Source organism: Aulonocara stuartgranti (assembly GCF_965226115.1).
Source record: "Aulonocara stuartgranti genome assembly, chromosome: 2".
Classification (NCBI taxonomy): Eukaryota; Metazoa; Chordata; class Actinopteri; order Cichliformes; family Cichlidae; genus Aulonocara; species Aulonocara stuartgranti.
Genome location: NC_138940.1, coordinates 37439204 through 37456003, shown reverse-complemented (window position 1 = coordinate 37456003; position 16800 = coordinate 37439204). Strand labels below are relative to the sequence as shown.

The window sequence follows — 16800 nt, the reverse complement described above, 5'->3', positions numbered from 1 at the left end:
GAGAGAATAAAGGCTGCAATGACTGTGAGAAAGTAAGGGAAAGAAAATAGTAACAGACATCCTGACAGAAAGACATTCAAAGAATGGCATTGCGACTGTGTAGTGTGTGTGTGTGTGTGTGTGTGTGTGTGTGTGTGTGTGTGTGTGTGTGTGTGTGTGAGAGAGTCTATTTGCCTGTTCATTCCGTTTCTGTATGCGTGTTGGATGAAGGCTCTACCATACCGGTTGTGTTGCTGCAGGATAGTGTGCGTCAGGCTCCATCAATATGACATGTCTTTGATGTGGAAATACAAGGAGCAAAACCCCAGCCAGCCTCAGTCCAGTCCCCAGTGGGCCACATCTACCACAGTGCATGTGCATACATGAGTATTTGAGTGAGTGAAAACAGAGAGAGGGGAGAAAAGTAGAGAAAAGGAAATGCAGAGAGCCACAAGCCACAACAAGCACTAAACATAACCACTGTCTCAATGCTTAACTGCCATTCTGCAATGAGGCAACAGTTGTGACCTGAACATTTTCAGAACCAAAGGGACTGTGCACTCAGTCGTCAATACTGTGGAATCAATATTGTATGCAAAGTAAGTTAATAAGCATATCTGTGCCGCTGTCGAATGATAAGGTGTCGTGATGCTTTTTGCACCAAAACTGACACATTGATTTGGAACGAGTCTCATTCTTGTTTGCACTTCATAAATAGTAATATAAATATTTCACATTTGTACATTTTCACAATTATTATTTTATAATTGTTAGAATTGGAGGTTGTTAATATATCCCAGTCTGGCAATAAACAGTGACTATATTGGTGTTTTTGGATGAAGTGCCACCACTTGGTAGACTGGACCTTTTAGAGAAGAGAAGGGAGGATAGTGTTTAGACTTTATGAAACAAATGCAGCTCCTACACTGAATAGATATATTACTTTGGCAAGGTTTTACATTTACATTTATCTATCAGACCTTCAGGTTTTCACACACATGTCGAATGAAGGGGAGGTGTATAAAAGACGATATAAAAGCAGTCTGGGAGAAACAAGGGGGTAAATCACAAACAGGAATAAAGAGAAGGAAGAGGAAAGAAAAGGAGGAGCTTGCTATGAACCTGGACTGTGTCATTTCTGCTGTGTGTTTGCGAGCAATGGCTTCGAAGGTCCAAATCAAACCAGACAGGTCTGTCATATACACAACTATTTTACTAGAATTCAACTTGTATCCTACTTTACTGCTAAAAAAATGTTTTTGGATTTGTGGTTGACCCTTTGACGGCTTCTGGGGGCATGGTAGAGAGAGTTTAAGATTCACTATCCTTTTGTAGCTTGCCAACTTTACCAACTTCTGAATACCTGAGTGGAATATAGCTGTAACAGCTACATGCAGCACAGGGGAAAATGGCCTTCAGCATGGGAGTGTCTCTAAAATCAAGTGCAGATATGTCTATGCCAATTCTCTCATTTCATTCTCTAGTCGTTTAAGTGGGTTGATGAAATGTAATTCATATAAAACTCCAATAAAAATTCAATAAAAACACAGAAATTTGGTATTAAAACCTTTTTCAGGAAAGGTTTTATAGCCACCCTTGTATTGTAATGATGTAGGCTGCTAGCATGTTCAAATACAGTGTGGCTACACTGTAACATGAGTACAGGTTTTTGCTAACTGTAGCTGGGACCTCGCCATCAAAAAGAAACTTTTTCTACTCAGCTCTTCTGTCGCCTGAGGCTGGGGACTGATGTAGTGATTTGTGCTGCTCAGTGCAGCCAACAACAGAGCAGTTTCCACGCTTACCTCTTTGCCTTGACATAATGCTAGGAGTTCCTGCAATTGCAAGAACAAAAAGGCACACCTCAAGCCATTTAGCTTCGTGCCACTGCAGATGTGACAGATACAAAAATAGCCTCTTAAGAAAGAAGATGGAACTGATTGAAGGCACAGCAGGTGTCAGACACCACCGCCTGTGTACTGAAACTAGTACTACTCGAGTTTCTATAGTGTTTTTTTCTCCATACTTGACTGCTTGCTAGCATGTACTTGCATGTCTGTAAATGTTGGTAGATATGTGTATTTTGTGTCGTCCTCATCTCACCTGGACTACATGAGTCTCCGAGTGTCCAAGTGCAGTCTCTATGAGAGGTCAATGGCTGCTGCGATAATGCTTAACTGATGCTGGCTGTCAATAGTCATTCACCAGGAGAAAAGTGCTCCGCCTGTTCAGTAAATTACACAGTGCGACGTGAGCTGTGAGGTTCAAAACAACCTGACCCCACTGTTGTTGTGAGAAACAATAGAACAATGGCTGCAATCAGCTTTTCCAGCAACCATCTGTGTCATGCTGCTGACTACAAAACACCTTTCCATTACTCCAGGGCTGCAGCTATTAGCTCACCATGCCATTGACTCCAAAGTGAGATGGAGAGGTTATTGTAATGCCACATTAGATTGTCTCTGACCCTTCTTTATCTAGTATTTTGTTTTGCTGACCTTGGCATAGGTGGGCTTTTTGAATGCTATAAAGCTTGTGAAAGTGATCATTTTTCACAATGACTTGTTTTTCTAGAGATCAACACGCTTGTGAGATGTGAGATTATATTGGAGATTATTTTTGAATATGCTTTGTGTATGTTTGAGACATGTCTTTCTCCTTTTTTCCTTGACTCTCTGCTTCTCACGGCTTCAGCAAGAGTTCCAGGGAGCAGTATGAAAAATTGTCCACCATGCACAAGAACATGCAGAAGCTGTATGAAAATATAGGCAGTTATTTTGCCTTTGACCCCCACTCGGTCAGTGTGGAAGAATTCTTCGGAGAACTGGCCAACTTCCGCATGCTCTTCATGGTAAGTGCAAACTTTCTGATTTTTTGCACACGAACACAAACACGTTCCTTCAAAGTAGGCACATACGTTGACTAACAGAAGCCCCCACCCACACGTGAAAACTTGTGCGAAAATTACACTGCTGTACTTTCATGGATGCACTTGAATAGAAAAAGGGGACGCCGATTATGTCGTATCGCACTTCCATTAGTTTGAAGGACTTTGGAAGGATATACAAAAGAGAAATATCAAAATCTAAGCAGAAGAGGCTGAGGTGTAGTCATTAGTAATGGACCAGCTCTGAAAGCAAATTTTCCATAATGCACCTCAACAGCTTCTCAACCCTTCCTGTCAGGTAAATGCTTACAGCTTTCAAACTCTACACTGTTAGTCCATAACTCAGACTTCTTCTGCTTATAATTTTTCCTCATGTTTTCAATCGCAACAACTCCAAAGACATCACTATAGTCTTACCTCGGTTATTTTGGCAGACTTGGTACATCTTCAAAGCCAAAAAAGAAATTATGAAACGTAGATCATTACGTGAACAACGATGGTGAAATAATATCCGTCATCTGATAATCTGTCAAGATTTTCTGATGTTTCTGAGTCACTTTTCTGAATATTTCTTTAATGTTTATTCAAGATATTTGGGTTTTGGTGAACAACATGTTAATAAACAGGAGAATTACTGTCACGCCATGTTTGATTTACCTGTCTTTGTTCTGAACCTCAATTTCAGAAATGAGGCCGATTGTTTTTTTTAACACCCAATATTTAACATTTAACATGTCGATTTTTAGGAAAAAGAGCAGATAAATGTAAACTTTCTCTTCATGTCAAACGTCCTTGACTTGAGAACTGGAAGAAAGCGTCCTAAGTTACAAAGAAAAAATAAAACGGGTCAATCAAAGCAAGACTACTAATAAAAGAGGCGTCGGCAAGCTTCATAACCTGGTAAACAGTGTCATTTACATATTTATTCTTTCACATATATGTAAATACAATAAAAATATATCTTTCCACTGATTATAAAGTATGTTTTGTCTGCAATAAAAAGTATATATATCATATACGATATCTGAGAAATGCGATGAGAAAGGTTTGAGGTTCACTAAATGTGAAGTAGCATTTTAAATTGGATTAAGGGAAATAAAAAAACAGCCTCTGCTACTTACAGCAGTGAATAAAGGGCAAGGGAGATTAGTGTGTAAGAGGTAATATTAATGATAAGATAAACATCCTCTGTTAAGTAGTCTGTTAAACATTCATTCAAGCGTCTGTGATTTTCGACCTTGAACAGTCTAGTCATCCCTACCAGCAATGCCCCGAAAGCTCCTGGTGTCAGGATGATGACACCGTGTCCAGACGGCACACCCTCAGTCTTCACCATCTATTAATGTGAATGGCAAGGTCCCCTTGTCTGAATCCTTTCCTCTCTTTTCTCTGATCCCCATTTGAAACCAACTTTTCATTCCCGCTGATCAAAGTGCACAACCATACAACATAACGCTCCCTTGAGGATTCCAGAGTTGCATGTCTCTAAAAGAAGCATCCACCCAAGAAAATAAATTATTCTCTCAAGCAAATAGCTGCAGATGAATATTTTATTACTGATTTAAACTTTCCTTCTATGGTTAAGGGGAGGGAAATGACTGGGATATAGTTTTGTGAAATGGGGGTTGGATTATAAGTTAATATATTCATATAACAACAATCCTTTAATCACCATATTTTTCAGTTTTCGGCTTTTCAGCTCTGCTGACAGGAATGCTAATCTCATCTGCTCGCAGAGCACAAGAAATCAATGCTTGTTTATACTTTTATTTCTCTTACCCTGTGAAAACAACTGCGCTAGCTTCTTTTCAGCACAGCGAAAGCTTCTTCTTAGCTTTTCTTGTCAGTGAAGCAATTTTAGGGAGATACCTGCATCATGTTATTTATCTTTGAAAAGGTTGACCTGCATCAGCCGCTGCTGATTTGTTCCAACTGGCAAATTGGAATTCAAGTAAATTTAACTTCTTAATATGCCTGGTGTGTCTCACACTCTTATTTCAACATTGAGACATTGCATTGTTTGACTTTCTTCCGTCTGTGTTGCATTGCCTTGTGCAATGCATTCACATCACAAAGCATCTGCAGTATTAAAGAATTCCATTGCAATACAGTCACCCTAAATTGCTTTTGCTAAAAAGCTAGGGCTTAATGCACCCGACCGACATGAGGCATTTGAGTAAACGCATTGACAGACAGTCCTCACAGAACTGAATGTAACTGATAAGAGAATCCATTAACTCGATTTCCCTTCTGTTTCATTCTCTTTTTCTCCCTCGCTCCTGTCCCATTCTCTCTTTTTTCCTGTGGCCAATGAATTATTATTTGATTTCAGTACATGGACTCAGTATTCCAAGAGTCCAACAATTTGTTAATTTAATGCTGCTGCCATATTCTGAAATTGAGTATGAGTGAAATGCAATCGCAGGGTCTTTATACGTAATCCTGACCAGGAGCATGGGGATGAGGATTTTTTCATTAATGAGTTATCAAAGCACAGCAGATGGGCTGGGATGAACTAACAGTCTTCCTTGTTAATTGAGTGACTTTCTAATAAGACCAAAAGACCCAAACTGGGTTCACAAAGTAGCAAGATAGAGCATCTAAGAGATTAGAATGATGGTTTCTGTGTCTGTGTGTGGGGGTGGATCCGTCCACTTCTTAGCCCGCATGATATTTCTAAAGCTCCCTAATTCCTTCACAATATGAGAAATGATCATAATCAAGCTGATGATGCTAAAGATGACGCTCTGGCAAAGACTGAGCTCTACCTTCTTGCTGAATCACTGTCACATTTCCTCAGGATGCTTCTAGTGGTGCACAGTCATTAAATTCTTTGCACCAGATTTTAGAGGTCACCTATCAATATGGGAATACATGTATACTGCAGAGCAGAAGTCTCACAATCTGTAACCTATAACTTCTTGAAGACATTTCCCCAACATCCTGGCACACATTGTAACAGATGGCTAATAAACACATTTGCTGCTTAAAGCCCAGGCGTTGTAGTGTTTGTAAAATTCAAATGAGATATAGCAGTGACACTCTCTGTGTGAGATCACTGGTGCAACTGAGCAGTTGGAAATACTTATTGCTCCCTCATTGGACTGGCAAACCTGTATGCATGGGAGGGGAACCATGCTGTGGGAGATGTATTGTGTTGTAAAGGGTCAAGGAAGAACAGCAAACACATTTCATGAATTATTGAAAGAACGGACCTGGAAAGGGAAAAGTCTGCGTGGCCTCGTTGGTGGGTTGGACGTGGATGTTCCACAGCATTCAGTTTCAAGCCAAGTATAGAGAGAAGAGTACCTACAATCTCCATCGCAAACACACTGAGTGTGACACGCACTCTCATCTCGTGGCCTCTGTGAGCCTCGGTGCTGCAGTGTGCTGCTTCAGTGGTGATGTTGTCAATCATACTTGAAGATGCTATTTTACAAAACCACATTTTGTTTTGTCTCTCGGTTTAAACATCCATACAGAGCACAGCCAGGGCCCATAAATGCAGGGTTTTACAGCTTTATTTAAGGGTTGTGGGGTTAAATTGTCGCTATAAAAGATAACAGTCGTTGCGGTGGATATTCAAAGGCCAGTTTTTAAGCTAAATGTATTTTCTCGAAGAGCATTTCCATTTCGTTTGTGAACAAAAACCTCCCGTGCTCAATAGAAATATCATTTGCCCACCAGCAAACTCAGTAAAAATATACCGGCTGCTGTTTTTGCTTTATGTGTTGCAACATTTGAATTTGAAAAGTCTCTGCTCAATTAAATGAGAAATTTGCCACACCTTGACTAAAATTAGATTTGCACTTAGATTTACTGTGTGTCACAGGTGGTCAGGTAATATAATCCATCAATGTAATTTGCGCTGGCACTTTGCAGCCACCTTGGATCAGGTATTTCGAAGACCCACTACAATCACAGGCCACTTCATTAGTTACACCTTGCGAGTACCTGAACTGCCATCATTTTTTGTGGCATAGATTACTAAAGGTGCTGTAAACAAACAGCATTATGTGACTCAGCTGTTCCAACACATCTCAAATATGGTCTGTTGGTTTGAGATCTGGAACCAAGTGTGGACTTGGTCTGTTGTAGCCCATCTGCTTCAAGGTTCACTATGCTCTTCATTCAGAGATGATCGTCTGCATGCCTTTGTGATAATGTGTGCTTATTTGTGTTACTGTTGCCTTCCTCTCACCTAGAAGCAGTTTGGGCCATTCTCCTCTGACCTCTGGCATCAACAAGACATTTTTACTGAAAAAACTGCTGCTCACTGGATATTTTCTCTTTTCTGTACTACTCTCTGTACGGCCTAGAGGGGGTTGTGTAAGAAAATCCCAGAAGATCATCAGTTTCTGAAATAGTCAGCCCAGCCTGTCTTGTACCAAGAGCCTTGCCACATTCAAAGTCACTTTTTCAAAATAATCTTTCTTCCAGATTGAGATCCTCACTTTGAAATTAAGCAGATTGTCTTGACCATGTCTACATGCCTAAATGCACCGAAATGCTGCCACGGGATTGGTTAATTAGATATTTGGGTTAACAAGCGGTTGAACAGGTGTGCCGTATGGAGTGGCCTTTGTGTATATAAATGATTGGAGTGTGAGCCCCAGGACTAATTTCTGTGGTATCAGGGGCATTAAAAAATCAAGGTTAAAGAAAAACAAACAAAAAATAAAGCATTAACAGACTGGGGACTTGCAACAAGGTAACATTCAGGTTATGGATATAGTAAGATAGAAAAGTCATTACTCGTTTTGTATACAGTGTTGTAGTGTAACACGCATCAGTAACACAGAGGTTAATGAATCTTATATATTGTTTAGCTCATTAAGTAACAGAACGATGTCTTTTTTTTTATTTAAATTTTTAAAAAATGTAATAAATAATTAACCTCTTGTGCGACTAATTATAGTAATGAGCATCACCTAGAGACCAATGCCATGGCCAAAAATAAACATTTTCATGGTTACTTCAAATTACATTGTTACTTGTACTTTGATCTTGAGCGGTCGAAAGTGCTTTGGAGACCAACTGCAACGCATGTGCTTTCATAACTTAGTCTCAGAATTTATAAACAATATCTAAGCATTTCAAGAGGAACCCGAATTCTTGCCTTACGTGTTATATGGGTTTAAATCAGGTTGTCTGTATGAGGTGTGTTTTTGTTAAGCAGATCTCATGATGATGATGGTTTCCCCTTCTGTGTCTTCCTACGATACAGAGCTGCCAAGAAAATGAGACTTGATACAATCAGTCGCTGCCAGTGGCAAAATTGGGGTGGCCAAAGAGAATGGTAGAGCGAACACTATGAGTGAACACATATTTGGTGCTATGGTAATTAGTCGTGCTGTTTGATTAGAGCAACATGATTATGTTGCATAATCATGTTTACAGTCAGAATTAGTTGTTTGTTTAAAATAAGTTTTGCCGACAGGATTTTTTATGCAATCTGCATAATTTACAGCAACTAATGCTGTAAGTGTCGAGCATTACAGCGACAGTATCCCCAAAATGAATCTTGTCAGCGGACGGTGACAAACATTTTGAACTCAAATAATCTCTTATTTGAGCAAAAAGTTAAGTGTTTTACTAAATATATACTGTTAAGGTTCAAAATTGAGGAAGGAGAGTACAAACCACCCATGGTCCAGAAGCTCTTGGTCAAACAATGATTTTTAATGAACACACGTGTGGGAAGACACTCTGTACGCAGACAGCAAGTAGTCTTCAACTTAATCAAAGCATGAACAGATATTTTATACCATCAGGGCTTGATTTACTGACGCCCCTTCATGCGTCACAGACAGGATATATACACATACGTCAATATCAAAACAACCATGACTTTTAACACAGAACATCATCTTCTATTTTCATGGCCGATTCCTCCGGTCAACCTTTCAGTTCCTCTTTCTTGCCGAGAAGACAAGGACGGTTCCTCTTTTACCGAGACACTTTCACCGTTACAATCCAGACATGACTAATCTCTCTCTCCTCTAAATAAATCTAACTCATGTGTGTGTGTCACGACCTCACATGCTCTCTGTGTCACCTCTTCACCTGTTGCACTTCTGACCTTTCACTAGACCAGAGGCTCACTGAGACTATGTGTATGTCTTCTACTAAATAAATGTTTTAACCAAGAACCTCTACTAAAACCTTAATATGAAATGACCTGATATAAGTGTTTTGTAAGCATGTATTGCAATTCCTTCTATGTTCTAGTTTTCCCTCAGCATGTATCACCTGAACAGTCACGTCAGTGAAGCTTAAGACCTTTAAAGAACCTGAACATCAACTCAAATAAGCACAGATATGCATTGTGTACACAATAGTTATAACTGCATCTGAAATACAAAATTAACATCATCATAAACATCTTAAGGCCATCTTAAAGCTATCTGTTACATTGTCAAAGCAATGATCGTCTTAGCCTGCTGCTCAAAATAACTTCCTGCTTTCACTTCTGCAAACTCTCTGCAACTTCCTGTCAGCCTGCCACTTAGTCTTTCTGAAAGACACACACTGTTCAACCTCTGAATGCAATATCCATGCTGCAGATTATATTTATTATTTAACAATAGCAGTAAAATAATTTCCCTGCTCCACAATACCCATGCACTGCTTTACTAACTCCAAATAGCAACATAGTGTTCGGACTAGTTTGTGTATCTGTTTCATTTGCACAGCTTGAATGCGATGATGATAAAATATTGGTTGAAATGTGAGTGTTTACAAATCTTTTTCAGCCACAGAAAGATAATTTAACTTGGTCCATTTTCAAAATGCAGTTAATACTAACACTCTCCCCTATTTTTTTAAATTACTTTCTTTTATTCTATTACGACTTCATTATTACAACACCCCTTTACCCCTCTATCTCTCTCTTGCTCTGTCTCATTGCCCTTGTCATCTAACAAGGAGACAGTGACAATGAGGGCTTGTGTCCTTGGACATGGAGAAAGGCTCTGCTATTGACTGGCATGATGAGCTGCTTTTTCCTTGTTCCTTTCCCACAATCCCCATAATCCCCCTGTCTTAGCTGCCAACACGAAACACACATCAGGACCACAGGGGCATTAGATGGGGGGCCTACTGTCGCCACTTATTATATCAGTGCACAGACAGGGCCATGCCTTCACTTACGGATGCACACACACATGCATGAGGGGAACACCACAATAAGCAGGAGGGCAAAAATGGCTTTCACCATAGGCACATATGCATGTATATGTATAGATACAGCATAACCGTTCCCACGTGCATACCCACCTACAATGGGTCCTGTGCAGGGCTGCACCACAGACCTGAAATGAGACAACTTTTTCTTCAAAGGTCACTTGGTTGCATCTTATTCTCTGTTGGCACAAGAACAAACTGACACATTTGTAAAGGCTGAATACGTACTGTTGATTATCTCTCTTTCTCTGACTCCTGACATTTCAGCTGGCCATGAAGTAGGCCAAAGATTATATCTTTTTCCCTCCTCAGAGACCATCACATTTCTGCTACACTTTTTAATGTTGCGGCATGTCCATACAACCATTTTGATGTCTTTTTCATAACAAATGAGCTTGTGATAAGAAAACTTTGTAAGTCTTGCAGTTGAATGTTTGTGGCCCCACACATAAAGCATGATATGCTGTTTTGTTTTGTTTTCCCAGCAGTTTATCTGTAACTATCAAACTTTCCTCTGAGTAGAATTTCCTAATGACATGCTGCTGCTTCTGAACACTATACAGTAGTGAATATGCTTAAAAAAGTGGCTGTGGCAGGAGCCAAATTCTGATTTTATCTGTGTTTGTGTCTCTGTGCGTGTGTCTCATCAGGAAGCAGTGAAGGAGAACCACAAGAAAAGGGAGATGGAGGAGAAGATCAAGAGAGCCAAGCTGGCGAAGGAGAAGGCAGAGCGTGAGAAGCAGGAGCGCCAGCAGAAGAAGAAGCAGCTGATTGACATGAACAAAGGTATGCCACTTCTCCCCATGCCGCCACCGAGCCGGAGATAGGAGAACTCGGAGCACGAGAACAGGAGGATGGAAGGGGATTTCGTGGAAATCTGCTTCACATAGATTTGAACTGAAGGAAGAGGATAGTGTGTAGGAGGAGCAGAACTTATCTTTCTTAGCTATGAAGGAATTCTATATTTACTTTGATACCTAGCACAACGTTTCCAAACAAAACAGAGGTTATGTTTACACGTTACGTCAAGTTTCGTCCATGTATGTAGAAAAACATATTTTTTCATAAAGGACACACATGTATAATGTTATACATATTTTACATAGTGTATATCGTTCAGTTTTGTTACCAGCTTCCATCGGGATACGAAAGAACTTGCAAGGAAATATTTGTGGGCATGTAAAGATTGAAAGCTGTGCACGACATATAGAAAAGGCAAAAGCTTGTTCTCCAGAAGGCACGTCCAATATGATTGTGGTCATTTTATTAGTCCATTGGCCCATTTATCCATTGGTCTTGTCGAAGCTGTTTTCAGGCGGCATGTTACATTTAATGTTGCAAATAGCTAGAATTAGACTGTGTCCTCAAGCAATGCCAGTAAGCCGTGTATTGATCAATGAAAGTCACAGTTGTTCACACATGAAAAATAATAGTGACAGAGCTGGGTGCCTGTGTGTAGTTATGCCAATGACACTGAGAAGATATTTCAAGCCTGGAGGGGCTTTGTGAGCAGTCAGTGTGTTCTTTTCTTCTTCATTTTTTTCTTCTTTTCTTGCACAAATTGACTGGGATTTTCACAATTTACCAACTTCTAAATGTCAGCACCAGGCAGAGACCTCTCTGTAGCTCAGCCATATTGGGAAATGTGACAAGACAGTTCTCAGTATGCCACAAACTCTCCAAGATAATTGATGCATGCTGCATTTTCTTTTTCCTAAGCAGTGACCTCTCTGAAAGCCTCACTTTTAATAATCCAACATGTCTGAGCTGAGGGAGCCTGTCTACCCCTCTCTCTCATTCTGGCTAACCAGATGGAGAAGGATAGAGAAGTAGGTATGATATTAAATATTTCTGCCAGAGCAGATTTTGATCTCAGTTTCTGAATGCCATAATATGACTCGTATGAATAAAACATAAGGATGACATGGGCAACGTTGCCTGCGGCCTTGGAGATAGTGGGGATTGTGCACCAGCAGCACCAGCACCTAGCTCGTTGGACTCTTGCGATAACAATGACCTTTGAAATTATGAAATATGCACTTTAAAATTCAAGTTGTATCAAGCCCGAGCTGTATTTTTTTCTTATGAGAAGGTTCTTACCTACACGGGCTTTAAATGTTCATATTTTTGAGTACTAACTTCTGCCTATGTGGAATGTAATCAGAGGAAGATCGATCAAATGCAGAGATTTTTAAATGTTCTCTGTGAATGAGAATCTGAACTTCAGCCAGAAGCAGGTTGGAGGTTACAGCAGCTTGGTGGTTTGTGCTTCTGTTTTCTCTTAGCTTCCCTTTAAGCTGTGTGGTTTGAACACACATTGCAGGATATTTGGTGCTTTCACGTCTTACTTTTTCCCTCCATTTCTCTCCAGTTAACAGCTTTGGCTTAAGATTCTTGGCTTTCTTCTCCAATCCTGTTCTACAATTCTACATGTGCTACCGAATTAGTTATTTTCACATCACTATTTCAGCCTGAGCGTCAGCAATGTTTCCAGAGATGGATCGTTTAATACCTTTAATACACCTTTAATTAATTATGTCTGAAAATAATTTAGTGTTTTCGAAGGTTGAAAGGCTAGAATTATAATAGTCGTGTCTTTATTGTATACTAAATTTGTTTGCAGGCTAAATATATAGATGGAAGGGAGAGAGAGAGAGACAATGAGATCAAATATAAATAAATTTAGATTGCAAATCCATTAACATAAGCAGCTAGAGTAAACATATGGCTGTTGTATTATGAGAATTATGCTCAGGTCATTGTCTTATCTGTTTTATGGATTTACAGATTTTCTCATTTTATTGCTTAAGAGAGTCTTTGATGGATCATAGTATTCAGTTTAATGCCATTTCAAGAGGCTATTTTTGAGAAGGGATAGATTTGATGTCATTTCACAAATTGCAACCTAATCCTCTTCGCTTGCAAATGATTAAGAACGAAATACATATTTAATGGGAGTTTAATTCATTTAGCTTGTGCCAGGATGGCACCAGGGTGGGGGAGGGTTGACGGACAAATGCAGTAGGACAATCATTTTCCCCCCCGAAAAATCCCATTTCCTAGTTGATAAAACTTGCAATTATGCTCTCTCTACGTTCAGTGACACACACACTTCGTCAACAAGCGTGATTGATAGATGAGACAAGCGCTGAACACGTTTTCTTTGTGAAGTATTAGAAATCCTAACGTAGGAAATTGCTTATGAAATCATTACCCAGTCACCCCATTTGTTTTAATTTGCTCTAAGTGGATTTCCATATTCTCTTCAACTGACCAGATGTTCAACATTTACTAAATCACTTTACTTCACTGGAAATAACTGTTGAACACTGTAGAATAAATCCAAACTAATGGTTCTGTCTAAAACACGAGAAGATGGCTCAGCGCAGCAGGATATTTTTTATTGCAGCATATGAAACAATGTCACAAACAGCATGCTGAGTGTGTCAAGTGCCCAAGCATGGTAGAGCATCTGGACTTTACTTCTCTAAGGCATTTGTGAAGAGTAGCAGACCCCTTTGGCTGCTTGCTCGGCTGGCATCTCTGAGGTCAGTGCCCCCGTCTGGGGCAAGTGTCTGAACCCACATGTCAACTGTATACCCCAGTCAAATTCACTAAGCTTTGAACAGAGCCGGGAAGCACACATGCTTCTTTGAGCCCAATTCAGCTTGGCATAAGGCACATAAAAGGAAATAAACACGCAACCAGAAAAAAGTAATAAGTCAAACATTTTATTTAGTCCATGAGAAATTTGTTTTCTTTTTTTGTCTATTTTTCTCAGAAAAAGATACAAAACCAAACCTAATCTAGGTTCTGTGTAAACGTTCCCTTCGCGACGTGAACATCTAAAAATACACTGTCAACCTGAAGAATATAAAGCTTTAAAGCATACTGGTTATAACTTTCGAAGTTCACATTACCTTTTATGAGTGTACCAACTGCCTGCTAACTCAGTTGGAAACACAATGAAATGTTATCCAACTTTATTACTTTACTAATTGCGGATCTCAAAAGAAAAATATTTGAATGGAAAACTATATTTCAGTAAACTCAGTTCTTATAATTGTACTACAGGGTATTACTAAACGCAGTGGCTGCACAGATGCTGTTTTTATGATTAAGTTTTACTTGCAAAGGGATCATTGTTTTAGAGACAGAATTAGAGCCCACCCAGCGTCAGTCCATTGCAACAGCTGGCAGACACACTGACAGAATGTGGATCCATACATTTGGTCGCTCACTGGGATTTTTACAGCAGATAAATATGTTTAGGCAAAATGTTTGTGTTTGGGATGACACATAGTGTATTCACCTTCATATTTTTTCACAAAACATCTGGTTGAGGTTGACTATGTGACATTTTCTCTCAGTGTCTTTAAAAGTCCCAGAGCCAAGGTTCAAACCAACAGACATTAAGCAACATTTCCAATAATTCAAGCCCTGCTGTGTAAAATATCGTTTGTTGTTCATTTTAATGTAATTGTAATTATGTAATTATTACGTGTTCTTTATTCTACAGTTTCTATTTATCCAACCTCATTATCTTGTATATAAGGAGTATATGCAATGTATATAAGATAAATTAGCTTAGTTAGGTTAGACACAGTGTAACATTTAAACATGCAATCAAGATGACATACATGTAACTTTACGCATACATTAGAATGTATTGGAATGTGAATCAAATTTACCCTCTTATGAACATGTTGTCATAATAGTGCTTTTTAAGTTATTTCTTCTTTTTTTTTAGCAAAGAATTTATTTTTCTGAAAAGCAAGTGTCAATTATTGTGGCATGCTAAATTAAAATTACATATTTCTCTGCAGCTGGCTGGCTGGTTGTGGCCGGCAGAGCCCTGTCAGGAATGACAGCAGTAGAGATGCAGATTGATGGTTTCGTGTGACACTGACAGCTGCCGGTAGGCCAGTGCATATTTGCTATGCAGCCATGCCAGCCAGGTGATCATAGTCAGGGATTGACAAGCGGCAGTGGGTTGGACAGGTTGGCTGTCTAGGTATGCATGTGGCTCCACAGCACAGCAGACATGGCAAACAATATTACCAGGGGAGATAGCTTATAGAGACACGGAGGTCAAAACCCAGGGGAAAAAATATATACTTCTGAGACATATTCTCTCTTTTCCTCACCTTTGCTTAGAAAATGAAGCTAGTTTTAGAGCACTGAAACTGACCTTCTTGTTTGATATATAATATGACGAACAAGGATAGACCTTTAAGAATTCAACAGTGATATATAAAACCTGTTTTTCCACAAACAATAATATCTTCGAAAGACCAGCCATGCCTTCCTTGTCTAGTTATAGATTTGTGATTTGTGATGACTTATGAAAATGAAATCTCTTTCTACATTTGCATGTGGATGTAAGTGCAGTGTAATGCCAAACTTTGAACAAATTGTTTTTTCTTTGTCCTTGCATGTAAGCTGTCTCAATTTAGAGTGCAAAAAGTGCAAGCCATCATCTGAAACTTCTGCATATGGACCGGTGAATTCTGCTATTACCCTGAAAGACAAGAACAAGGGCACCAGGATTATCTGCTGTCATAGACCTATTCTAATAAATTACAGCATGTTAGATTGTGCTGTATCTCCAGTAAGAATCGGGGTCTGCCTCAAGGAGATGATGGCACAGAGATTATAGAGGACTGCGTTTCAGTGCTCTTGGCCCAAATAGAATAAACTGAAACATGTAGGGAAAAAAGGCATGCAAGGATTAAATACACTTTGTTGAAAAATGCCATTTTGCAAATGAAAGTAATACAATAAAATAGTCATCCACTAAATTCCCCGATTTTGATATTTCCAGTACATCTCTAAAATTAAACGTCAGCATATTAAAGTGACCCTCATGCTTTATGGGGAAGCTTTTAGTATTTCATGATAAATACCCCACTCATTAGCAATTAAAGGCAGCATGGGAATAGTTTTTATCTGTCTGCATTTTGCATCACTTTTTCAAGGTGAACTGGTGTATTTTCTGATATTCTTTAGTATTAGGAGAAATGCAAACAAAAACAAAAAGTGTGTTATTTATGTAATTTTAGGAAGCTCATCTCTAATCACTGTCATTTCTGACTTTGTTTCCTTCTGCACGGATGGAACATTCCTTCTTGCAGTATTCTCTCTCCCATTGCTTTCAGAAATATTCTTCTTCTGCTTGGTGAAATCAGCTCCGGCACAGTTGAATCTCATTAATTTGTGGGTGGTTCAAGTGTCTGATCATTTCCCCTCCCAGATCTGGACCTCACCAGTCACTTTACAGTCAATCAAACCTAATTACCCTCGCTACAAAGACCGTCAAATCCATTTAGCTTCCCCAGGCAGCACCGCCTTTCACTGATGTGAACAGCCCATGTGGGGTTTGGTTCAGATGTTATCTTGATCTGGATTCCAAAACTGCATCCACTATCCAAATATGCCACTCACCAAAAATAAACACTACTCTGTGCAGGATGGATGAAATCCACAATCTTTAGAGCAGCTGAGTATTCTTCCACTGGCTATTTGGCAATGCATTAATCTTACCTGATCTTTTAACTGACCCTGGTTTTTCGCGGCGAGGTTTTTATAAACACATATGTACTTTTTTACCATTCAGGCAAGATTCCATTGATTGTACTTTACGTTAGAAACTGCCATCAGAACCTGTCATGTTGATGTAGCACCAATATTTTAGATTTCTTGTCCATGTTTCCGAAAAGCACAGTCAAAGTCGGCATTGTTCACTTGTT

General features: G+C 39.4%; 1 protein-coding gene across 6 annotated transcripts in view; it reads left to right on the top strand.

Annotated features, from left to right (window-relative positions):
• diaph2 (diaphanous-related formin 2) overlaps positions 1 to 16800 on the top strand; it is a 375689-nt gene that overhangs the window by 303096 nt on the left and 55793 nt on the right. For all 6 annotated transcript variants that reach the window (XM_082548121.1, XM_082548120.1, XM_082548122.1 and 3 more), the window contains 2 exons: positions 2666 to 2830; positions 10702 to 10837. In XM_082548121.1, coding sequence (XP_082404247.1) covers positions 2666 to 2830; positions 10702 to 10837 — 301 coding nt within the window. The remainder of the gene's footprint in view (positions 1 to 2665; positions 2831 to 10701; positions 10838 to 16800) is intronic.